At 35.4% G+C, this 26,333-nt stretch overlaps 1 protein-coding gene and 1 long non-coding RNA gene across 3 annotated transcripts in view; both read left to right on the top strand.

The window, feature by feature from the left end:
- The window catches only part of LOC129649914 (uncharacterized), a 176,207-nt gene that overhangs the window by 32,950 nt on the left and 116,924 nt on the right, over nucleotides 1-26,333 (top strand). The gene's annotated exons all lie outside the window — the stretch shown is intronic.
- DMRTA1 (DMRT like family A1) lies at nucleotides 8,951-14,950 on the top strand. Its single transcript, XM_055577906.1, has 2 exons — nucleotides 8,951-9,593; nucleotides 12,780-14,950. The coding sequence occupies exons 1-2, from the start codon at nucleotides 8,951-8,953 to the stop codon at nucleotides 13,619-13,621; spliced, it is 1,485 nt and encodes a 494-aa protein (XP_055433881.1). The 3' UTR covers nucleotides 13,622-14,950.

Genomic DNA, 26,333 nt, shown 5'->3' with positions numbered 1-26,333 from the left:
ATCTTAATACACCATTATAGATGACTAATTAGAGCTCAACATGAGAATTAAGTCATTCCCTCAGGCCACCTGAAAGAGCCCAATGTTAACTGCATTATGGCAGTGGGTTTTGATGTGCAGCTATTATTTTCCAAGCTTTGACTTTGAAGACATTGATCAAAAACTGCCACCTCCTACCATGTACAATAGCCCTGTCATTAGGCCTGACAACACCTCATAACAACCACCTTATGCTCACAAAGAAATGAATTTCAAAACTAAAAGATGCGAATGGCTAGGAGCCAAGGAGGAACTGATTTACTGAATTTACCTCTTATTTAGAATCCTTATTGTGAATGGAAACCATTTTCTTACTCACACAGCTTTTTAATTGGGAAGCTTGTAATGAAAGCTCCAGAAGACAGACCCTGGCACGCAAAGATAGGAAAAAAAGCCAACATGTATAACACCTTTCAAAGTTAATTTCATCATATTTTATAACAGTAATGAACAAAAAACTATTTTCTAGATTCTGTGGCAATTCCTCATGAAGAAAAGGATATTTGAGGAAATGACTTACATTTCTTATTTGTGTTCAATCAGTGGAATATAGTAGAAACTAATTCATTAAAATGTATCTTTTAAAAAAAGTTAACTATTTTTTCTTTCCAAAAGGGCATATATCAACTTCTCTTTGTCAATTTTTATTTATGAAACATTTAATTTTTTTTCCTAATAGTGAATGGTAAGGTCTCACAGTAGTTACCTTAAAGGGAAAAGACCTCCTTTGAATTGAATATCAGGTCTTGACAGGAGTAAAATTTAGTATCTAATCTGACTTTAGTGGTGCTTGAGAATGAAAGGAAAACATGTTTCAAATTTCTAATGGTATAAATAAATAGCAAGATTTTTTTCTTGATTTCATCTTAATGTTATTTACGTGGTAAGATGTGAGAAAGAAAGTGGAGAGTGATAAAAATTCCATCATCAAACTTTGTTAAAGATTTGTAAACTATGGAAATTTGAATTTCTTTCTCTTTTAAATTTCATACCCTCTTTTTAAACTGGAACTGTTATTAACTGAAAGAATAGATATAGTTTCAAGATTGCTCATGTCTTAGCCAATAAGCACCTCTTCTGAGTAACAATATCATGAAAAACTGTACTTAATAGATTGCTTTGTGTGTCTCTGTTATAGTGGGAATTTGCCTAACTTCTGGGGAGAAGCATGAATGTAAAGGAGTCTGAATATTAGAGTATTTTGAGGACATACACTTTTTAAAACTATAAATTTTTTTCATTTGTAAAACCAGGATAATATATTTTACCTCAATAAGTTGATTATGAGAATTAAATGATATAATATGTATAAAGCCTATGTATAGTACATGACACAAAATAACCAGCTCTTAAAGGGTAGCTATACTATAATAAGGACAGAGAGGTTCTTCATATACTGAAGATCCTTTAAGGTAATAGCATTTTATGAAGAATTTTATTCATTAATGACTTGGTTTAATTAATTTACCTAGGATGCAATTTTTAATTCAATTTCTTATTAAAATGCTTTACCATTTAATATATGCTATTCATTCTGTTATGATCTTTAGCAGCCATGTAAAGGGCTTTCACATGCTTTCTGAGTGAAACAGACAGTCTTTAAATTGACTGTTTAAAAGACTGAACTCTGATGAAATGTTTCCATATACATTAATTTATAAAAGTGGATTCTATTCAGTGTAACACAAGTCACAAAGCTGATCTCAATGCCCGAGCATGAATTTCCTTTAAATATCCTGTGAGTTAAAAAGCAAAACAAGAGTTTCATAAGTTCTGAGTCCTATTTACACAGTAGATTTAGATTGATTACAATAAACTAAATAAAGAACATAGTTTTGAACACCTGCTTACGCAATTAACCACAATGGCACCAAGGTTTCTACTTATAGTCTTTAAGTCAATAGCACTCCTTTATAAAGAATTGCTTAAATCAGCTAGTTCACAAAAGGTGTGTAATTTATTTAAAGAACCATCAGGGTATGTTATAATGATTGGAACTTTTGCCATGTTTTGCTTCAGTTCCCCTCAGTCATACTCAACAAGAGATCTGCAAAATGGTGATTATCTTTCTATGAACTGAAACCTTGTAGAATTATTTTCCTAATGGAACTCTGGGTTATCATTGTTTTTACAGGAGAAAGTGGCATCAATTACCTAGTTTGAAAAAACACTCCCTTTAAAAGAAAAAAATATGTATGGGATAATGATAAGATAAACTTCATATTAGAATTCAAATTCATTTTTCAGGATAAAAGTTAGTAGTATAAGTCAAAAGTTTAAAAAATATCCACAACCTTTAATTCTGTACTTTTATTTATAGGAATTTATTCTAAAGAGATAATTTATAATATAAAAAAACATTTTAAAGTTCATATACTCATATCTTTCTTATTTAAAACAGGGAGGAAGTGAAAAATTATAAATACCCTTTATTAGAAGAATTATTATTATTATACGGCTAAATAATGGAAATTATGACTGCTGGAGCTCACAAAAGCTATGCAAATTGTATCACAAAGTTAAATTAAAAGTGTTATATATACAGTAAATATTATCATAACATTTTTTAATCTTAAAAAAGATTATAAGCAAATGCTTATAATTGATGTTAATTCATCACATTCATAAGCAATTATGTGTTCTTAGATTGAAACATTTTAAAAAATGCTGGAATACAGTTACAGTGGGCATGAAAGTATAACTATAGAGTTTCATAAGACTTTTTCTTTAAGAAAAATGTCATAAAGTACTTTATTTAATATTAAACAAAAGTACAGAAAACACAGCAAACTGTAAATGATACTTGAAATCACACTCCACTTTATATAAACACCATGGAGCTAAAGCCAAAAAAGATGACTATTTAGTGCACTGGAAATAGTTCTCAAAAATTTCAGAATATGAAGGAAAAGTAATGTGATGTTAGTTCTTGTTCAGCCAACTGACAAATAAGTCTTGTGGCATCTAGGCTTTACTTATTTTCCAAGATGTATTAAGTGTTTACTATGTTGGGGGGATTTAGAAATGGATATAGAAAAAAAATAGATACTTCTCTGTTCCCTGCTTTTGTTAGTTTTCTTGATTTCTTGATTCCATGTAAGCATCCTCAACTGGTATGAAAAGGGTCATAAAGCAATAAGAGAAAATATGTTCTACTCACTTTTATAGTCCTTGTCCATTTGATAGTGAGGGAAAAATGTGTGTGATCTTCAACTGGATTCTTGCTATCTGAGAGCAAGGGATCAGAGATGACATCCTCCAAGGAAGTCCTATTTCCTAAGATGTACAACGCTGTGGTGGGTTACAGCTTTAGCATAATGAATTAGCTCTATCCAGCTCTAGGGTACTCTCAGAAGGGAGCATTTGCTGGTAGATATTGGTTTTGGAGGGGGAGTGACAATTTTTGGCCAATGATGTATATCACCAAATACGTTCATCTTTTCTCCAATACTCCAGGCAAGACTGAGTCCGAGAAGAGGCCTATTTCTTCCCAGACTTGGGATGCCTTCCCATTTGATGGGCCATAGTCCAAGGGCTGAAATTTGTCACTCTAACAAACTGTAGCCTCTCTCATGGTAACACTCAATTGACTCTTGAGAAACCCCAGAGAAAGAGAAGAGCAGTTCAAACTTCCCCTCAAAACCCACAAAAAATGGCATTAGCATACCAATATGGACATCCCTGGTGGCTTAGATGGTAAAGCGTCTGCCTACAATGTGGGAGACCCGGTTTCAATCCCTGGGTTGGGAAGATCCCCTGGAGCAGGAAATGGCACCACACACTCCAGTATTCTTGCCTAGAAAATTCCATGGACAGAGCAACCTGGCAAGCTATAGTCCATAGTGCTGCAAAGAGCTGGACGCAACTGAGCACATAGCACACATGGCTCTGCGAAGCCTTGGAGTAGTTGGGCTGTATAAGGTGTGTTCACATGTATCCTGAAGCATGGAGTGAATTATGCACAGAAGAATAAGCAATTTAAAAGCCTTTCCTTCCAAATCCATAGTCTTCTTGCCAGAACCTTCTAGCCAAACTAAGCATATCCTCTTTAACTTTCCTTTACTGCCAGCTAGTACAATATACTTTATAAAGACAAGAGATGCTTTGACTGAGGCCTTAGTGGGGGTAGTAATGAGGTTCCTCAGAGACTAAGAACATTAATGAAAAATAACTTCAGACTAGAACTGACAGATGAAGTGACCCATAGACTTAGAAATATCCTTGTAAATGACAGTGTTTTCAGTTGCCAATGGGAAAAGTGGAGCCGACTGGGTTAGTCTTGCCTAAGATCTAATAGCTTAGTTACTACAAGAGCCAGGTCTGTTTTTACAGTTGCTGATTCACACTTCCACCCCTCTGTGCTGAGTAGTTGGTATACTGAACCAACAAAAAATGGCAGTTGACTATAAGAGTTTAGAGTGAATGAGGAATTGGAATAAAAATCAATAATAATTAAAAAAGGAGATGCATAGATGTTTTTGAGTTTGGGAGAAATTCTGTTTATTAGCTTCCCTTCCTTCTGATTTGCCACTATGTTTCCTATTTATTAGTCATTTTTTTTACTTTATTTAGAATAAATTTGTAAATGACATATCTGTGATACTTGTATGCAATTTAATTAAAAATAAGGTTTTTTTTTTCTCATCACCTTTTCACTTGGTGAAACTGTTGCCACTGCTAAATTGCAGCTGTTAACATCTTCTTAATGATTTATAAGAATAGTTACAATATTAAGTTGCTGTTAGATGCAGTAAAAAGCAGGGGAAGGGAACGTATATATAATTTAAGAGAAAGAATAAAGTACTATTATGAGAGGGGAAGAGATTCAGGCTTTCCAGTGTATTTGAGAAGAAATACAGCTTTTAAAATCATTGCTCTAGCTTTGGGTGATAAGATTAGGATTGTCTTTGCTCAGAATGCTATTTTATTCCATTCTTCTTCCAGAAGTAACAAGGAGTTTTATTTTTTATAACAGCTTTATAAGAGTATAATTGATATACAATAAGCTGCACATATTTATTATACACAAATGGTGTTTTGATGTATGTTTACACAAGTAAAGTCATTATCACAATTGAAATAATTAACATATTTATCATCTCCAAAAGTTTTCTTTTGATCCTTTGTAATCCCTAATGCCCATCTTTCACTGCCCCTCCACAACCCATTTCCAGGAACTGCTGATGTGCTTAATGTGACTATAAATATCAAGGATTTTATATACATCACATCATATAGTATATACTCATTTTTGTATTTCTCTCAGAATAATTATTTTTAGATTCATTCATGTCATAGCATGTATCAGTGTACTTTAGTTTGTTCCGTTATATGATTATACCAACTATTGATAAACATTAGGGTTTTTCCAATTTGCATCTATATGAATAAAGCTAATATGAATTTTTTTAATGAACATTTGCTTAATTTCTCTTGAATTGATACCTAGGAGTGAATATAATGACTGGATCATATAATATGAGCATGTTTAACTTTTAAAGAAATTGTCAACTGGTCTGCAAAGTGATTATACTATTTTACATGTCCATAAGCAGTGTTTGAAAGTTCTAGTTAGCCACATTCTCATCAATACTTGATATGGTTAATCTTTCAAATTTTAGCCATTCTAATAGATGTGTGATGGTACTTCATGGTAAGTTTAATATGCATTTTCTTAGTGACTAATGGTGTCCAACATCTTTTGTTGCGCTTATTTGCCACCCATATATCTTCTCCGGTGACATGTTTGTTTGTTCAAATCACTTAAATTATTTTTTTTCTTACTGAGTTTTGAAATTTGTTTATATATTCTGTATACATGTCCTCTAACAGATATATGTATTACAACTATTTTCTCTCAGTTTCTTAATAGTGCCTCTTGAAGAAGAAATGTATTTAATTTTGATAAAGTAAAATTTATTGATTTGTTCTTTTTATGAATCATATTTTTGGTGTTGTAGATAAGAAATCCTTTGCAAAACCAGGATCACAAAGGTGTTCTCCTGTGTTACATGCTTTTATCACTTATATTTAGGTCTGTGATCCATTTTGAGTATATATTTATAACTATAAGGTACCGATCAAAGGTAAACATTTTTTTTTTTTTTTTGCATACAGATGTTCAATTTTTTTGGCAGAATTTGTTGAGAAAAAACTGTCCTTTCTCCACTGAATTGTCTTTACACTTTTGTCTAAAATTAGTTGTCTATTTTTGGGTGAGTCTATTTCTAAAAATGTCTGTTCTGCCATATTGGTTGATTTTTCTATCTTTTTACCACTAATGCACTGTTTTTATTATTATAACTTCATAATAATTCTTGAAGTAAGATATTGTTAGCCTTGCAACTTTATTTATCCTTTTTTCTTCAAAGATGTTTTGGCTATTCCAGGTCTTTCCTTGGCATTTCAAAATGAATTTTGGAGCAGGTTTGACAATTTCTACTAAAAAATTCTGCTGGAATTTTGACTGAGGTTGAATTTATCTATAGATCAATTTAGGTAGAACTATCTTTAGAATGTTGAGTCTTCTGACCGATGGAAATGGTCTCTCTCTCCATTTATTTCAATTTCCATTATTTTTTTTATCAACAAGGTTTGTTTTTAGTCTTTCACACATTTTGTCATTTTCCATTTCAATAGACAAATATTTTATTTAAATATGTTTACTTTAATAATTATTTTCACTTATTTGGGTGAAAATCAATATCACTTGCCATAATTGGAAGATAACTGAAAATCAAATAAAAACAGAAAAATAGTGTTAAATTCCAGGCAAACAGTGTTACTTGTTGAGGTGTTTTTAATTTTTTTTTAAAGCATAATTGATAAGGCTTAACAAATGATAGTCATATTTATACCAAGCTGAGCATTTTCTTTTATGTAATCAAGATCATTAAAAAATAGTAGAAAAAATAAATTGTTTTCTCAGTAGGTATTTCACTGTGCTTTAACGATCCACATAGCACTGAAAACTCATTACTCATACATTTGATGTGAGTTCCACAATAGGGGAATAAATAGCTTTTAGACAGGAGTGGCTTGAACAAAGATATAGAAGTCTGAGAAAATTGGGTATTGTAGATTCCACAGAGGTTAGGAATAGATCCCAGAGTGGCAATTCTAAACCTTGGTTATATATAATCTTCACCTTGAGAGTTTAAAAGACTCAGAGCAAAAAGAATCAGAATACTTGGTTTAGAGTATTTATATCAGTTCCTTGCTGCTGCTGCTGCTAAGTCACGTCAGTCGTGTCCGACTCTGTGCGACGCTATAGACGGCAGCCTACCGGGCTCCCCGGTCCCTGCGATTCTCCAGGCAAGAACACTGGAGTGGGTTGCCATTTCCTTCTCCAGTGAATGAAAGTGAAAAGTGAAAGTGAAGTCGCGCCCCTAGGTAGTTCTAATACTTAGGAAGGGTGGGGAAGTTCTATGATAGAATATCAGGATGCCTGTATGGGAGGATGGTAATGGTGGTGTTGCTGTGAAGTGGGCCAGTAAGAGAAAGCCCATATTGATTAGCAATGTCTTCCCTGGATGTCAATAGGTGGAATGGTAAAAATTTCATTATTACTTGCTATCTTAGTACTAGAATATGAATTGCCTGTCAAGGCAGTTGAATATTACTTTGAAAAACTGATAGAACCCTGACTCTTTTCCATTAAGGAACACACTCATGACTTTCCTGCTTTATTTTTTATTTTATTTTATTTTTTTTACTTTCCTACTTTAAATTGTCTTTTGGTTTAAAAGCAATATGATATTTTCTTACAGTTAAAGGCATTAAGTGCATATTTTAAGTGTGCAATTAATAATAGCATGTTTAAAGAATGGTCTAGATGACCCTCTCCAACACTTTACAATAGAAATGTGAAGTATTTTTGAAAGTTTTAACACAATTTCCACCTATAAGTAGTTATAGATAAGAAACTCATTAGGTTTTCTTTGGATGATAATGTGTCAAAATATGATATATAGAATCCAAATTTGCATGAGAAGATTCTGAACGTGAATCAGGTCCCTTAAATACTTATCCACTGTTTTGACGCAGCCCTAAGACCCTAAAATAAGGTATCTTTCAGGTGTGGGTAGTATTTGCAGCTTGTTTGTGCTTTCTCATTAATTTTGACCGTGCTACCAATCTAAGCTGGAGAAGGAAATGACAACCCATTCCAGTATTCTTGCCTGGAAAATACAAAGGGCAGGGGAGCCTGGCAGGCTATACAATCCATGGGGTCGCAAAAAGTCGGACACGACTGAGCGACTGAGCACACACACCATCTTAAACACTTCATCTGGGAAAAGGAAAGAAATGGAGAACTCCATGTTCAAATCTTCAGACTTTCGTAGGAGGAGCTAGGAACTGGGGAAAGAACTTCAAATCTTGCTTAATTTACGAAGGACAAAGAGGCATGGGAAGGGAGAGAAGATTATCTTACAAAAAAAAAATACATTGAGGAATTCATGGAGAAGCAAGTGGGAGAAAAGGGCTTTTGTGTGTGTGTGAAGGGGCAATTTCTTGTGTCTCCCACCGCCCCTCCTCCCAGACGGTCAGGTCCCGCCGCGGCCCTCCCTCCCCAGTTTTAGCCCTTGGCCAGTAGATCCAGTGGGCGGGGTAGCCTCTGCAGTCTTGCCTTCTCTTGCTTCTGAAGGCGAAGGCGCGCGGAGAACAAGGCATTAACTTAGCGCCCCTGGGACTCGAAGAGGCTCAGTGGAGTTCTGCGCCTCTTAGAGTCTCCAGCTCTGGGAAGCGGTTGTCCCCAGTTCATCGCGGGAATTGTGTCAGACTTTTTCGGTGTGGGGGTAGTAGGCAGAGGGACCAAGGCGGGCCCTCCTGGCTCCCGCATCTCACAGGCTTAGCTGTGGACCGCGCACTCTTCTGTTGCGACTCCTCCCTCACCAGACACTTCTCGGAAATGGAGCAGTCACAGTGTGGCAGTAGAGACCGCAGCCGCAGCGGCCCACTCCACCTGGCCCCGGGACTGGTGGTAGCGGCCCCTCCGCCCCAGTCTCCGGCGTTACCGGTACCCCCGGGGATACCTGTTCCTCCAACTTTCCTGCGCCCGTCCAGCCTCTTTCTGAGGGCAGCCTCCAGCGCGGGAAGCGGAGGTTACCCGCCGCCTGCCGAACTGGAAAGGGGGGTGGGCGCTGTGGCCGGTGGCTACCCACGGACACCCAAGTGCGCCCGTTGTCGCAACCACGGAGTGGTGTCAGCCCTCAAGGGCCACAAGCGCTTCTGTCGCTGGCGGGACTGCGCGTGTGCCAAGTGCACCCTGATCGCCGAGCGCCAGCGTGTCATGGCCGCACAGGTGGCGCTGCGCAGACAGCAGGCCCAAGAGGAGAGCGAGGCTCGGGGGCTGCAAAGGCTTCTGTACCCTGGACCCTCAGGGCCAGGGGGTCGGTCATCCGGAGGCTGCAGCAGAACGGAGACTTCCCAGACGACCTCGAGCGGACCTGCGACGGTGACTGCTCTGGGACTGAGTGCCTCGAGACAGGCTAGTGGTCTGGCGACCCCTGTTTTCGAAATTTTCCAGCCAGATTATATAGAGGCAAAACAAGGTGAGTAGATCTTACATTTGCTCTTTGCAAAAGAAAAATGCTTGTTTTGGAGGAGGGAAAAAATCTTTGAAATAAGCAGCCATGGCATGGAGGAGGGCGAGAAAGAACGTAAAAGAAGCATTTAGGTTCTGGGAAGCTGCTTAGAGACTTATCACATTCACTTCCTTAGGGCTTTCTGTCCCCTTATGTGATAGGATAAATGAAAAAATGAAGTGCCAGTGATCAGTTGAGGAACTCATTCTAGGAATGCAGTTTGTGCCCAAATTTCTCTGCGAGAGGAGACGAACTTAGAGCAAAGATTGAGTGAAAAACTTAGTGAAAGAAACTGCATTTTGAGCTTGCTCTGTATTCTTTTTAGCTGTAAAACCAGAGTTAATGGTGATCTTGCATGGAAAACTCACTTGTGGTTGGGAGTACAGTCTTTACCTGTGGGACAGACCAACTAGAAGTGGGGAGGAGACTGAAATCTACCAAAGCATTTTTACTCTTTAAAAAATTTTAAGCATTCCACCTCATTTCTTCAGCTGCTTTTTAGCCTCCAATAGTGTAGAAAACTAACGTTTCAAGTTTTACCTGTTCTCATAGGAAAGAAATTTAGGTTTTATAAATTTAGGTTTGTAAAACCATTGATATGAATTTCAAAGTCCAAGAATTTCATATCTTTGGGGATTTTAACCTTAGAGATTTCTTATCCAATAAGTTTTAATTTTTTTCTCTTATTGACTGCAAACTGCCTTCACCCTCTGTGTCAGGTAAAAAGATTTCCTTTTTTGACTAGGGTTATCCCAAATTAACTTTTCATGCTAACATAAATCTTACTGTATTTTAGCAAATTTCATAATTCTACAGTAGGTCATTCTTGCACGAAAGTGTCATTTTGGTGTTTTTGTATAAATCCAAGATAGGTTGAGTCATATGAAATTAAAATATAATGATGTATTAAGTTATTAATTAGAAAACTTCTCTGAATTGTGAAAATTGCAGCTCTTAACAGATCACAGCATTTACTTTTGAAAAAAGACTCTCTATTTAAATAAGACATATATGATTTTGTTTTCACCTGTGTCACTTTTTGTCCATGTTCTAGTTTGTGTCAGTGGACAAAATGTAGTTTAAACATTTCTCATCAAAAATCAAGGAGGGCTGAAGAATAAAGTTGTTAAGCAAAACTGCTATAAAAAGAAGCAAAAATTAAAATTCTGCAAGCTAAATTGACAATGAGATCTGACTGTCAACCTTCTGCTAGGCATTAACTTATGTGATTTTTTTTGAGGGGGTGATGTTTTATAGATCATTTATTTTATTTTATTGTTTGCCTCAGTTGACCTCTTTTTTTTGAAAAGACACTTCTAAATTGACTACCTTCTCTTATACAATATCCATGAATTGTAGTAAACTAGTGTATTTATTCATTAAACAAACAGTGGTTCAGAGGTGAATAAGATTTTCCTACACAAAAGAATATTATAATCAAAAGAAGGAAAATTATATGTGTCCTAAAACTACAGTATAATACATAGCATACAATGATAAAAACCAGCTACAGGAGTTGAGAGAAAAGAGATGACATAACAATATTGCAGTATTTTAAAGACGCTTATTTTCTAGACAGTCTGATGCCATCAGTATTTCATTACATTATATTGTGTTTTATGCATAAATTACTATAGAGATGAAAATTACTATAGAGATGAAACTGTGATACCTTACACGTTCAAGGGGTCATATGTAGTGAATCATATTTATAAATAAAATGGAGTGGCAGACCAAGGCTGATCTATCTCTATATCATTAGATGACATTTATTATTTTATTTAAAGGTGAAAATTCTAGAGTCTTTGTGATTTTGCAGAAGCAACACTTTTTTTGTCATGTTTGACGTAATGACAGCATTTTCATTCTCAATGTGTTAAATTGTACACATTTAATTTTACAAAGCAAACTGTAGATATTTGCTTAGAATATAGGACTGCTCTTTGAGAAAACATAGGAGCGTTGCAAATCATTGCTATATGTGTTTTGTTAGTTCATAAATCTTGTTCGAAGAAAGTTTGACAGTAAAACTGAATACCTCATTGACAGTTTACACTTTCTAATGGAAATAGAGAAACTCCATCTATAGATTAAGAGTAAATATAAATCAAAATAAAAATATTTATTATTGTTTTCCTGGCATTAGCCTTGCAAAAAGTATTTAAAGATAGTCTTGTTTTATTAATATTCATATGCTCAACATATTGAGATAGAAAATCAAATTTTTCTGTGAAACTGTTTTCGGAACATTTCCCTTAATATTGAAAGAGAGTTGTGAGTTAAGGCAAATGACTAATATTTTTTACAAGATACTTTGAAAGTATATGCAGATTCCAATAGTGAAGAGTGCTGTAAATTATTTTCTTTTAGAAACAATTTGATTATAAACTCATTTACTGATATTCCCTAGAGATTTAATGAGAAAGTACATATTTTACAGAGGATTATGAAAAATATCAACTCTCTATTGTGTCTCACATAAAATGAAATATACAAGCTCTGATATGATTTGAAATTGGTATAGCAGTTGTCATTATTGGTTTAGATTTGAAAGGAAGTGAAAAATTCTGCTATTTTTTCACATTATTCAGGAACCTTATTTGGAACCTGAAATGTGAGTGAAAAACCAGTTTTTGAAATTTAGCATTAGTGATTAAATAGAATATTCATTTTAATAGTAAGATTGTTCTTTTTTTCTGGTTTCTTATCTAAACAATTGTTTTATTTAGTGCTTTTTGCATATTGTCACTGTGGGAAAAAAGCCCTCATGTGAATAACAACAAAACTTGGGTAAAATTTATGAAAATTTTGAATTGCTAAATGGGGCAAATAATGTAAAATATTGATGTTAACCGTTTGAGGGTAACAATAGATTTCACTTTCTCATTCCTAAATAACTACAGCATTTGTATATTATAGAACTTTGTGATCCTGAAATGACATGATAAATTGCATTTTCTCACTATTGCAACACCTGCATTTTCAAATGATATTTTAAAATTTTTGTTCATTAACGTCTTTTACAGTGAATAATAAGTATTATTAATATACTATGAGTAAACAAGTTATTTTATCCAGCATTAATTATAGTTGGGCAGTACTTTGTTCTTGGAAGTTTTCCCTTTATTTCATTCCTTTTTTTCTTCTTCCCAGGACAAAAGGAGAGTAAATGTGACTCATGCCAGAGTGGACAAGAAGAACTGGGGTCTAAATCCCATCAATTTACCCTGAGATCATCTCCTAAGTCTAATGATGTCGCTGGAAAACAAAACATCAGGTCATCTATTTCAGAAAACCCAAACAAGGATGATAGCATTCAGTCTCTTTATCCTGGGGAGCAGTCAGGAGGGGAAGAGAGTCCCAGGTCCCTGTCATCCTCTGATTTGGAATCAGGAAATGAAAGTGAGTGGGCCAAAGACTTCACTGATTCTACAGCCAGCCATCCCACTGTGTCCTCTAGACCAAGAGATCCTCTTGATATCCTTACCAAGATTTTCCCAAGTTACAGACGCAGCAGGCTAGAAGGCATTCTGCAGTTCTGCAAAGGGGATGTGGTCCAAGCTATTGAAGAGATCCTAAATGGAAAAGAACATAAACCAGACACCAGGGACCTAGCAAATTCAGGAGCATTGGAAAACACAGCTTTTCCAAGAGTTTCGAATTTTAGTTTAGCTGGAATTGGTTTTGGAACTCTAGGAAATAAATCAGCTTTCTCTCCCCTTCACACTTCTTCTTATGGAGGTGATTCAAGTCTCTATAGCTTAAATCCTAGACTAGGTATCAGTCCATTTCGACTGGCATATTCCTCTCCAGGGAGAGGGCTGTCTGGTTTCATGTCTCCATATCTGACTCCTGGGTTGGTACCAACATTGCCTTGTAGGCCAGCTTTGGATTATGCCTTTTCAGGAATGATTAGGGATTCTTCTTACCTTCCCATCAAAGACTCAGTAACTGGTGGCAGACTGCATTCCAGGCCAAATCAGAGCAACCTGTAATGCATCTGCCTACCTCCCTTTCTGGAGTATTTCTAGAAGCATGCACTATAACCCACATACCCACATCTATTAATGTGTTCACTATGTATCAGTCTTTAAAAATGCTATTTTTTTTTTACAAGCAATATAATAGATTTGAGATCTAAAGACTCTTCTTTAGCATTTATTAAGTGAAAGAAACATTTAAACATCATGTGTGCCTTGAATAAAACCATTTCAGGAAATATTTTTACTTTAATGAATTTTCTCCTTAAGATATCGGTTGTAAATTCCTAATTTAACACTATACTTGTTTTTAGTTCATTGAAAAAATGGAGCATATAATTATAACATACATTATGAAGCAGTCTAGCATTATATAAAATGAGCCGGAAGTAAGAATTGAAAAATTGAGGTAATTCTAAGTAGTATTCTAAACTTTTTTTCCTCCTTCTGCTTCTTGTACACAGGAGAAATAAAAGGTATTCAAAGTATTTTATTCACATATAAGTGATTAGTAGTTAGTAAAACTTTTGAGACATTTAAGTCCTTATTTTTTTCTGAATGCCTTGTTTTTCATTCCTATCTACCATTGGTGATAAGTGCCATTTATAAAACATTTCTGTTTAAAGGAAACATTTTGTGAGTTAAACAAAGGTCTATGAAGTAAATCTTAGGAAATGAGAATGCTCCATCTCCTGGCCACTATCACTAATTGCAGCTAAGTGCTGGAATGGTGTAGAAATTAGATACAAATGGTTCCTAATATTAGTATGATGTACCCATTTTTTGAAAATGGTTATTTTGGATCACGCTATATTGAATTTTCATATAATAAAATGAACATCTAATGAGGATGAGGATTTAAATCTTTACGCTTATGCTTTAATCTGGGGAAATCACCTTTTCCATATGTTTGTGGCAGGACTATGGCAGCCATTCTCAAAGGTAAAAATCATTTTATTCAGAAAACTTATATAGCTGCTCATATGAATATTAAATGACTCTAGATAGATAATGCTTAATGCATTGAGGGGATAAAAGATTTCCAAGGGGAAAAATTGTCATTAAATTTTAAAGGTTTTCTTGAGATTTTAAAATTACTTTTGTTCTCCATCTAGAGAATTTGAAAGTTATTTATTTTAGTCAGTGGGAAGTCCCTGAGAACAAAACAATTTTATGAAATTTTCTTTATTTGTCATCATTTATCTTTTAAAGGATTGGAGCTCTATTCTGTTGTTAGGAATAAATGGAAATCCAGCTGTGGTGTGAAATAGTTGATGAATTAGAGATGGTTAAAAGAATTTGACAGCATTATTTACTAAAGATTTCTTAAATTATGTGTATGTGTGTGTGTATGTGTGTATTTATATATACTTGTGTATCTTACTATCTGTATATTATACATTTAAGCTCTGTTGGTTCTGTCATCTTTAGACTTTTCCATTGAGCCAGATAAGAATATATTTCTAAAGTATATTTTACCAGCAAATATCATATTAAATAACTGCATAGAATCTGATGCTGATTTAGGATGTAAATGTGTAATAGAGTATGCATTATTTTTAATGATATGAATGTGAGAAAGCAGATCTTATAAAGATTTGATACAGTTAATATTCATTATTTATTAAAAAGGTTTTAGATTCCAAGCCTAAATCATAGTATAATGCTTGGCAAGTAGTTGATATTCAATTAATATATACTAAATGAAGGAACCATTTTGGATGGTAGATCTCTTTGAGACTGATAAAACCAAAGAACTCTGCAAAGTGGTTTACAGACATAGTTTTGAATACAATTTCTTGGGATTCTTGAATCTCCTAAATGCCATTCAGGTTAGAATACTTGGTGATTTTTAAGGTATTTCCACTATATTAATTCATTTGTTGAATGTTATTTTAAAAGTGCTAGATCCTATAGAGGATACCGAATGTAAAATGTGCTCTCAAAGAAGTTACATTATACAATAGAGATCTGATACAACAACATAAGAGTGCTAGAGTTGCTGGATTCTTTACGTGGATTATGTGATGATGTGCATGTATCCATTTGCCTTTTGAACTGGGGAGAACATCCATTAGGGACAGTTTTCAAATTTTTAAAACTGTTTTATAATTTTAAAACTTAAGTTAATTTACATAGTACTTTATACATTTCCTACCCTTTACAATAAGTTTAGAACTCAAACAATCTTACAGAATATTTTGTCCAACCACTAACTTGAATGTGAGGAGATTGAGGTTTGGCAATAGTATTGCCCATCCTTATGTTAAAATACTATTGCCAGTTGTTAGGAGTGGAAGTTACTTTACCAGTTTCAATTAGGCTATAAAGTCTGAGGAAGGATTCATGCCTGTTTGTCCACTCACAGCTTCCTAGAGTTTCTGGGACATAAATAGGTGCTCAAGTTTTCCACTGACTGAATTAAATGAAAGATAAAAATACTAGTTTATTCAACAACTATTTATTAAGCACCTACTTTGTGCCAGGCATTGTGCTAGACCAGAGGATAAAGAGGTGCCAAGATATGAGACCTGCCCTTAAGCTGCTCACAGACTGTTACCCATGTATACAAAACCAACCCACCAACCAGTGGTGGCAGTATTTGACAGTGTTGGTACATCAGCGAGTTCTGTGTAATCTTGAGGTTTATGCTCATCCATGCAGCTTGAGGTATGAACTCCTAAATCACTAATTAAGGATGGGAAGGAAGAAGGAGAATACCTATTCCATGTTGATTCTTCTGATTCAATGCATAGGCCTCATGGTGTAAGCTGTCATCTAGCTATTCTGTGAAAATGGATTAGTTAGGGGAACAACTGAAGAGCAAGTGAGTAAAATCTGCTATTTTTCCCTTCAACTTCTGCTGAACCAAAAAGATGCTGGGGATTTTAAGACCTTCCCTTCTAGAGATTCCTGTCTGTGAACTTGGAACTAAAAAAATTATTTACAAAGTGACCTATCCATTCAACTCTTTTTTAAAATGCATGTTCCTTAGACATTTATTTGTCTTTGAAATTAAAAAGCCTGCACAATACAAGAGAAGCTTATGTACTGTGTAAATAGAATTATGCTGGCAAGCACAAGAGGAGATGAAGCATCATCAGCTTCATAAAGTCAAAGGTCTACTCAGGGCAGCCTGATTCTTAAGCATAGATGCTCATCCTTGAGGAGAAAGGATCTCACTCAGATTCATTCTTCCCATCCCCACACATCTCCAAATAATCTCATTATTGATGCCTGCACTGCAAAGCTATACCTTTAATTATTTGGCATCATGTCCTGTAAAATTTAAGCTGTTTTGATGTAACACTTCAGAGCAACTGTGCCAAACATTAAAATACCCTTTGTTGGTTTTTGCTTACTAAATATTTCTCAAATGAGAAAAATTCATTGTCATTTCCCCTTTCTGAACTCCATGCTAATGATGAGGGGTTCGGGGAAAATAGGATGACAAGTATAAGAACTATAGCGATGTCTATTTCTCATTTTTACCTAACTGGTAATTTAAAAAATGGCATTTTAATTTCTCAAGACTGTGTCACAGTATCCGTAAGTCAAAATGACCACATGACGTCGTCTCATGAGAACATTAATAGTTTTAAAATAGGTACACAAATGTGGTCTTTTCAAAACATCTATGTCAAAATGTTTTTTAAAAATATCCAATGTTAACATCCATCCTAGCAACAAGTTCAATAAACAATGGACTAGATGTTTATAGTTAGCAGGAAATATAAAGAGAGTTGAGCAAGTGTGCCAAAGATTGTTGACTAGAAAAATCTGAGTCAAGCAGCAAATGTTTTAGAATCCTGTCCTTGACCTTTTATAAAACTTCTGGCAGATGAAGAAATAAAGATATACAATTCATTGTTATCTTATTCATGGACCACACTCATCTGTGAATGGCAACTGATTTTTCAGTTGACAGAATCAAATTTTAAATGATTGATTCTTAGACTGTAACTCCTATTGCAGTGAGTTGATATAACATTCAAGATCTTAGGGTTAAAAAAATCAACTGTACACACATAGATAAGAAGAAAGAGAGACCTGAGTTTGCAACAAGTTTTTGAGAAAAAAAGTAATGTTATTTATTGGTTTTACTGTGAGATTACCATGTAACATGGCTGTTCTAAAAGTTCAGTTGATATTTAGGTTACATTAATAGGAAAAATGTATGTAAAAGGAGGGAGATGATGGTTCCATGTACTCTGAAATATGAGTTCTTCAGATATTAGCTTAAGTAATGTGTTCAGTTCTGAGTGCCATATATGAAGAGTGATTCTAAAACTTGGGATATAAGCAAAGAGGCATAAGATACTAAATGACTATGGTGGCAATGTAGGGTTCTATAAGAAATATTTTTAAAAGTAGGAGAAATGAAAATGTTTAAAGAACTAGCATATAACAAAAATGACTGTAAGGTGAATAGAAGGCAAAAGTTACATAGAGAATTTAGAGGAACGTGAAGAAGGATACTGTAATTGCATTTAATCTACTTCTAGTGAACCTGGAACCCCAAAGGCAGACATCACTAGAGAAATAAACAATGTTAGGTCCAGTTTGTTTGTTGCTGTTTGATTGTTGATTTCATAGGTGAGCCATTCTTTTTTTTTTTAATTTTATTTTATTTTTAAACTTTACAATATTGTATTAGTTTTGCCAAATATTGAAATGAATCCGCCACAGGTATACACATATTACTGTACATGGTTTTTTTTTTTTTTTTATTCTTTTGCGGGATATATGGAGTAAATGAGCAGCAAATGAGTTTTATGTTTATGCTACATTTATCAGTCAGTATTCAACCAGGAAAAGAGTACCAGTAGGGAGTTATTTTATATTATAAAATATAAAGTTATTTTATAAATTAGGGAGGTATTTTAGAAATTCGACTGAATACGTACATAAGGAGCTGGGAAGATAAAGTTTGGTAGAGGGAAATAGGCAGATCAGAGAGTTACTAACTAATCTGCCAAGTGTTGGTATGGGTAGACAAATGGTCTTTCAAGAGAAGTAGAAATTTTCAGGAAATCTGTGAGATCTAGCATGTCAAGTCACTCAGATGGTTCCAAGGAAAGGTGTTGTGAAGGAGGTATAAAGGAAGTTAATGCCTCTGCACAGCTTCTAATTCTGTGGGTCTGGAAGCAGGTACCAGGTGATGGACCTGAAACTACAGGTGATCAGCAAGTCCAGCAGTCCAGTGCACTCCTTGTCAATATGGCATTCATACTCACTTTTACTAACCATATTTACTTCCCAATAAAGGTAAAACATAATTCATTATTTCACCTAAAATTGATTCTTTGTTCAATGAAAACATATATGTCCCTTCATAAGAGAGAATACAAAGTGATTTACCCATGTTTGAGGGATGCTCATTCCTCTTCTGACTGAGTCAGAACCCCCCTTGAATATCCTATCATTCTGAGGTATTGTTATAACCACTATTAGTAAATCTTATGTTACAATAAGGAAATGGGGGTCACTTAGAAGCAAGGAAGAAATAAATGCTCCTATCAGTGCCCTCATGTTTTCAACTAGTCATGACATCAGTAATATTTATAACTTTGCCCATTCTCCATTTCATATTCTGTCTACTCTGCTAGTGTGTAAGTCAGTCGTGTTTCCTTATTTGTTGAGATTACCGAAATCTTTATTCCTGTCTGTTGTTATAGTCCTGTCTTTATTGGGTTGTTCTAGCTTTCCATTAACTTTTACCACAGAATATGGGAAGACTAAGCGATACTCTGGAGGATCTCCTGCATTCTGGAAATATTTTCCTCACCCTTTCTTGTGTCAGTGTTATGAGGTGCCCAGAGTAGCCAGTGGTAGTCTTAGGTTCCAGTACAATGCTGTATTCTTTGGTGGAATCATTTCTCCTTTTGGAAGTACAACTTCTAAACCCCCAAAAAGTTATAGGGAAAGGAAATGAAAATGTTGCTTTTGCATCATTATTGTTAATGTGAGAGGAGCTGTTTCCATATCTGCCCTATGGTTCCTAAACTCCTAAATTCTGAGTATAGGAAAAACATCACTACATATTTATAGCTTATTCAAAGCATTTCTTGCATCCTGGATGACATTATTTCAGCCCCATAAAGTGCTATCACCAGCTGGTGTCATAACTGAGTCTTCCAAAGGCCATTCCATAATTTTATTAGGCCAGCTGTTTCAGGATGAGGGGAACATAATGACACTAGAGAAGTGCATGAGACTGAGACCAATGTTGCACTTCACTTGCTATAAAATTGTTTTTTGTCTTTTTTATTTTTTTGTCAGAAGCAATGTTGTATGGAATACTGTGAAGATGAGTATGGCATTCTGTAAGCCCACAGATGGTGATTTAAGCAGAAACACTAGGGTAGGAAAGGCAAAACCATGTCTTTTCCAGTGAGAACAAAGAGCTACTCCTTCAATGATGGGAGTGATTCAGTGTAACAAACTTGCTACCAGGTGTCTGGCTAGTTCCCCAGGGAATGGCCATTTTAGGGCTCAGTGTTGATCTTTGCTCTTGGCAGGTTGGGTACTCAGCAATGACTTGAGCCAAATTGGCCTCGATGAGTAGAAATCCATTTTGCTAAGTCCATACATAAGCTCCATATTTCTATGTAATTATTGTCTTCATGAGCCAATTGAGCAATTATGGGAATAAAAGAATGGGAAAAGAATGAGTTACCTTGTGTATATGTTTATTAAGGTCTCTTCCTTTAAGGTTGCTGTTTGGTGAATATTTGTTTGGGACAAAATTGTTCTCTTATCCATACACATTTGGAGAGGTCTTTCCACATACATCTTCTGTAGATCATATATCTTCATGTTTCTTCCAAGCTTCTGGCCATTCAGCCAAACTGTTAGTCACTGCTCATGACTCATTTTAGATTTATACCTCTATTCACCTCTACTTCCAGGCAGTATGAAAGCTGGAAGTTCTGCCCATTGAAAAGCTTTTTTTTTTTTTTTTTTTTTTTTTACCACTTTCAGGGTCTTTCAGGGCCACACGTGCAGTGCAGCTGTCCACTTCAGCTACTGTCACGATAATGTGGGGAATTGTCTGTGATTAAAGATCAAATTGTGCTTTCTCATTCTGTTTTCATAGACAACTTCACATTACAGAAAAAGAGAGGAGGCAGTAAGGCAGGAGTACGTGAACCATAGATGTTTGGGCCACTTTTTGTACAACTTATTTGTGACTTCAAAACTTGTGGAGAAAAGCCTAACTATTACTTCCACTTGATGGAATACTGCTACAGTGAGCTTTTGGGGCAGACAACATCCTATTCATTAGGAGTGTTTCAGGGCACATCATTATTTAATGACCAGTAGTAAGTGTTTGCACTCAGGCAGGACCCAGTAATGTATTAGAAGCTATTTCTCAGTTGAGAATAATCTGCTGAGAAAGTATAATTTTTCTCCAAAATCCCAAAGAGATATACTATGTTTTATCTGTAAGGTTCTGCTTTAGGTTCCCCAACTGTCATAGGCACTTCAAGCACTTCAAGCATGTGAACCAAGTGGCAATCAGATTGAATAGAAGCTTGGTTCTGTTGTAGAATCTCCTTTTGATCTGGACCCCAAATTGACAGCCTATTGGGTAATTTGGTACACAGGTTAAAGTAAGATGCCCAAATCATTTATTTTTTGCAACCAAAATTTAGAGATCCACTTCTCAGAGATAGCAGGTATCAGATGCAGAAACACATTCACCATTTGATAAGAGAAATTTTGACAGGCACCAGACCACTGATGCCTAGAAACTTCACATATGTAATGTATCTCTGATTTTCTGTGGTGTTTATTCTTCCATTCTCTGGCATGCATATACCTTAATAAGATATTTAGTGTGTATACTACCTTTTGCTCATCAGGTCAAATCAGCATGATATTATTTATATTGTTGGCTTGGCTTGATGTCCTGTAGAATAGAGAAGCAAACAAGTTCCTAGTGGACTAAACTATAGAAAATGGTTGGAGGGTTGGTAGAGCCCTAAGGAGAGATACTAAAGTTTACTGCTGTTTCTGGTGACTTTAACAACTCCACAGAAAAACTATTTTTGAGATCAATAGCTCAAACTGGAGAAAAGGGGCAGTATTGATTTGCTCCAACAAAGCAAACACACTGGGAAATATAGCTGCAGTTGTAGTAAGCACCTAATTTTATAATAGTGTGCTCTCATTCCTCAAGATCCATCTGCCTTATCTATAGGCCAAAGAGATGAATTGAAAGGGGATGTGCTAGAATCCTTTAAACTTCTGCTGGGGATACAAACCTTGGCAATCTCTCCAGGATGTTTGTTTCACTACTTCAGTGGGGTGTAAGTTCTAAAGATCTCCATTTGAAATTTCCTATTTAATCATCCTCAATACACAGGAAGCCTAATTATTGTAGGTCAGGGATCCAATTTGGGGATTCTCCCAGTTGCTAGGTATGTCTTGACCAGTTGTGCTTTCTAGAGTTGAGGAAATAAACACTGGGTAAATGGGTACATTTACTGTAATGTAAGACTGGTTTGAAACAAAATGTCAATAATGATTAGATCTCATTCCTCTTCCTTAAACCTTATCTAGCCTGGTGGATCATAGTAGCAGTTTAGCTTCCAAGGGAATAGCCATTATCCAATAAACACTGAAAAAATTATTATTTATCTTTTCCCAGGGTATAGTCACCTGGTAAATTAGCTCAGGTCCTCTTGGATTAAGCCAGGAGAAAGATTTATAGTTTAAGTTATTAGAAGTACAGCAGAGTCACTACTCAAGGGGATCATCCTAAGTTTTCATAACAGGTTCAAGATTAGACATTTGTTGAAGAGCCATGAGTGTCCATTATGGAGATTCAAGAAAGAGTTTCATCAGAGTTAGTGCTTTCCCACATATACAAATAAAGTATGATTTTACCATATCTCCCACCTATTTCAGTCATAAAAATATGATTGAGTAGTCAATGCCAAAATCTCTGCAGGCCAAATCTATCTGTTGCTTCAGCTCAATGTTGTTTTTTTAAAAAATAATATTCGTACTCATCCATGGGTGCCTGAAAGACATGTGTGCTCTGTGCTGTTTAGTGGCGTGTTCTGTATATGTCAATCAGATACTGTTGGTTGGTTGTGTTGTCTAGTTCTTCTTTATTCTTCCTTTATTATTATTCTGATAATCACATGAATTGCTGAGAGTGGGGTGTTAAAATTGCCAGCCATAATTGTGTTCTTTCCTCTCAGTTTTAGCAAAACATACACACACAACACATATAATTTTACCTCCATGTAGAAAATATTACTATTAGTAAATTAAATAATTGGGAATAATATAATTTGGTGACTGATGAAATGCTGAGTTTTTGTCATTTTTAGGTTTTCAAAACCAAAGCAGATGCTTTGGTTCATATAATTTTATTCTTTGATTTAAAAATTTGTTTTCTAACATACTCTTAATACTTTCAAAAATATAAGAATAAATTAAATCTTATAATTTTTAATCCTTGTAGTCTTTATAGATAAATGTAGAAACCTATGATTATTTCCATGGGTGGAACACACTGGGAGTTTTATTACAGTAAGATTATTTTGACTTAAAAATGGTATGTCTTAACATCTTGTCAAAAAGCAATTATGAATTCACAGTTTAAACCATTTTACCCTTCTTGTTGAATATACATAGCAGTGTTAGATTTAAAATACAGTTATTTAGAAATTAAAAAGAGATAGCCTTGCTCAAAGATAAGATAAGTATCTCAAGAGATAAGAAATAGAGCAGGATCTGACAATAAAGAGAGGGCTGGACTAATTTCCCAGCATTACCTTCTGTTCATGGGTAGTGGAATTAAAAAAAAAAAAGATGAGTGCTGCTAAGTCACTTCAGTCGTGTCCGACTCTGTGTGACCCCATAGACGGCAGCCCACCAGGCTCCCCCGTCCCTGGGATTCTCCAGGCAAGAACACTGGGGTGGGTTGCCATTTCCTTCTCCAGTGCATGAAAGTGAAAAGTGAAAGTGAAGTCGCTCAGTCGTGTCCTACTCTTAGCGACCCCATGGACTGCAGCCCACCAGGCTCCTCCATCCATAGGATTTTCCAGGCAAGAGTACTGGAGTAGGGTGCCATTGCCTTCTCCGAAAGATGAATGAGACTTCGGAAATGTGGTTTATATTCAGTTCAGTTCAGTTCAGTCGCTCAGTCGTGTCCGACTCTTTTCGACCCCATGAATCGCAGCACACCAGGCCTCCCTGTCCATCACCATCTCCCGGAGTTCACTCAAACTCACCTCCATCAAGTTGGTGATGCCATCCAGCCATCTCATCCTCTGTCGTCCCCTTTTCCTCCTGCCCCCAATCCCTCCCAGCATCAGAGTCTTTTCCAATGAGTCAACTCTTCGCATGAGGTAGCCAAAGTACTGGAGTTTCAGCTTTAGCATCATTCCTTCCAAAGAAATCCCAGGACTGCTCTCCTTTAGAATGGACTGGTTGGATCTCCTTGCAGTCCAAGGGACTCTCAAGAGTCTTCTCCAACACCACAGTTCAAAACCATCAATTTGTCGGGGCTCAGGTTTCTTCACAGTCCAACTCTCACATCCATACATGACCACTGGGAAAACCATAGCCTTGACTAGCTGGACCTTTGTTGGCAAAGTAATGTCTCTGCTTTTGAATATGCTGTCTAAGTTGGTCATAACTTTCCTTCCAAGGAGTAAGCATCTTTTAATTTCATGGATGAGAAAGGCTGCCATGCCTTCCTAGAGTTGTACCTAGGTTAAGCTGGTAGAAAAGAGAAAATAATCATGTAACTAGGATCTAGACCATGCTCTGTTATGGCCTTTGATATAACTCCAATACTAATGTGAAACAGGATCCTTGAGGTGCCAGTGTGATGCATGATTCTTGTCTGGAGACCCTAGAATGCAGTGTAGGCAAGCACAAAACTGCTAGACAGGGAAAAATGTGAATAAAAAAGAAAAGAAAAATGAACTACCCCTAAATATAAGCATAGAAATTAAAATCCTAATGCACATGAGGAAATCTACTTCCAAGACAGATAGCCATTTCAAGAAACAATAGAGATATGAGCATATATCTATGAAATTCAAGTAATAGGAAGATTTATAGATGACTATATATTTAGATAAAGATTTGTAGATGACCTTATAGATTTAGGTAAAGATTTGTAGATGACTTTATAGATTTAAAGGCCCCAAAGATATAAAAGTAGATTAGTTAAAAAGAAATTAATTCATGAAACAAATTCAGATTGCTATGTATTTCTGTGTTACAGTTGGATATGGTAAAAACCAATAAAAATATTTGGAATAAAAAGTATTGAGAAGATAATTCATTGGAAAATTATACTAAAAATTCATCTGGAACCTAGCATTGAGAGAAAAAGATGAAAAAATGAAATGGTTATTTAAAATGTTGATAGGAAATAAATTGAGAGGCTCTAACATATGTCCTGTGGGAGTTCTAGGAGTAGAGAATTATGCAATAATAACTAAAATATTTTCAGTTGTGCAGTAGTTGGGAAAAAGGGAAAATAAGTTAAAAATATGTCAAATATTATAAGTGACTCTATATCTACCTTTTTAAAAACTTAAAAGAATTGTGGGACATTAGGTCTAGGCAACAGCTATGTAGAAATTATTGGTGGAGGAATGGATATTTGTAGGACTCTCCAACCCATGGAGTTCTCATGTGCCCTTCACACCTTCCTCAGAGTCAAGTCTGTAAGGACTTGTTTTTAAAGTTTCCACTTGAGGGCGCTGACTACTGTGGGAAGTGAAATACCACAGACATCCAGTTACACAAGGAGCCTTTTTCCAGAACTTGACTTAACTTGTACCATGTTTCCAGTGTGTTCCAGTGACAGCTGTCCTTATTGATCAGTACCCCAGGCAGATGCTGTCTTTACCTATGCTGAGTACTTTACATTAGACATTTCATTACATTGCATTAATCTTCTCAAATATCTTGAGAAGAATACTTATCCCAATTTTATAAGTGAGCAAACAACCTGAAAAAGCTTAAGTAATACTCCCAAGTTATGCTAACTAGTGTGTGGTATAAAACTCAAACTTCAGCCTAGATTAGTGTAACCACAAAACTAATTTACATTCTTCCATGTTTTCTGCCTCTCTAAGGTGTGTATGTGTGTATGTAAGTATATGTGTATATGTACAGAATAGAAATGTAATTTTACAGTTAATGGGAAAATATATATTTAGATCATATTTTAAAAATTACATATAGAGCATATTTTAAACCAGATTCCAAATTAAATATCTTGATGAAGAAAATACACAGATATAATTGTTTGCCTGTAGAGGAAGTTCTGTTTTCTTACTGAATGATGCAATAAATGTGCTAAAGCAGAGACAGCATGCCCAACTGTTTTATCAGATTGGCAAGTCAGAATAAAATACCAAATTACTGTCTAGAAACAAAGCATATTTTTGTTGTAACCAAGAGCTGTTTAAACTAAATGGAAAGCACCCTGGCCCATTTAATAAATAAGGTTTTTGCCCCCATTTCTTGTAAGATTGAGTTAGGTAAAGATTGTATTACTATTTGTATTTATAAGGGGTCAATTCTCTGAGCAGACTAAGCTACTAATTTATATAAAGTTACTCTTTCACAATATAAATAGTATGCATTATTACTTCACTTGTATGCAAATATATAAAATTTCCTCTAGGTAGCCCAGTTGATGCCATGGTCCTGGGTATGCATAGAAACACACTTCTTCCCA

The sequence above is a fragment of the Bubalus kerabau genome, chromosome 4 (assembly GCF_029407905.1).
Source record: "Bubalus kerabau isolate K-KA32 ecotype Philippines breed swamp buffalo chromosome 4, PCC_UOA_SB_1v2, whole genome shotgun sequence".
Lineage (NCBI taxonomy): Eukaryota > Metazoa > Chordata > Mammalia > Artiodactyla > Bovidae > Bubalus > Bubalus kerabau.
The sequence above is the reverse complement of the archived record's forward strand: the minus strand, read 5'-3'. Positions and strand labels throughout refer to the sequence as shown.

What these genes read in the sequence shown, in the direction of transcription:
- DMRTA1 (XM_055577906.1), top strand. Translation starts at nt 8,951, where the DNA reads ATGGAGCAGTCACAGTGTGGCAGTAGAGACCGCAGCCGCAGCGGCCCA. An exon ending in TTATATAGAGGCAAAACAAG is followed by an intron (nt 9,594 to 12,779) that starts GTGAGTAGATCT and finishes TCTTCTTCCCAG; the next exon opens with GACAAAAGGAGAGTAAATGT.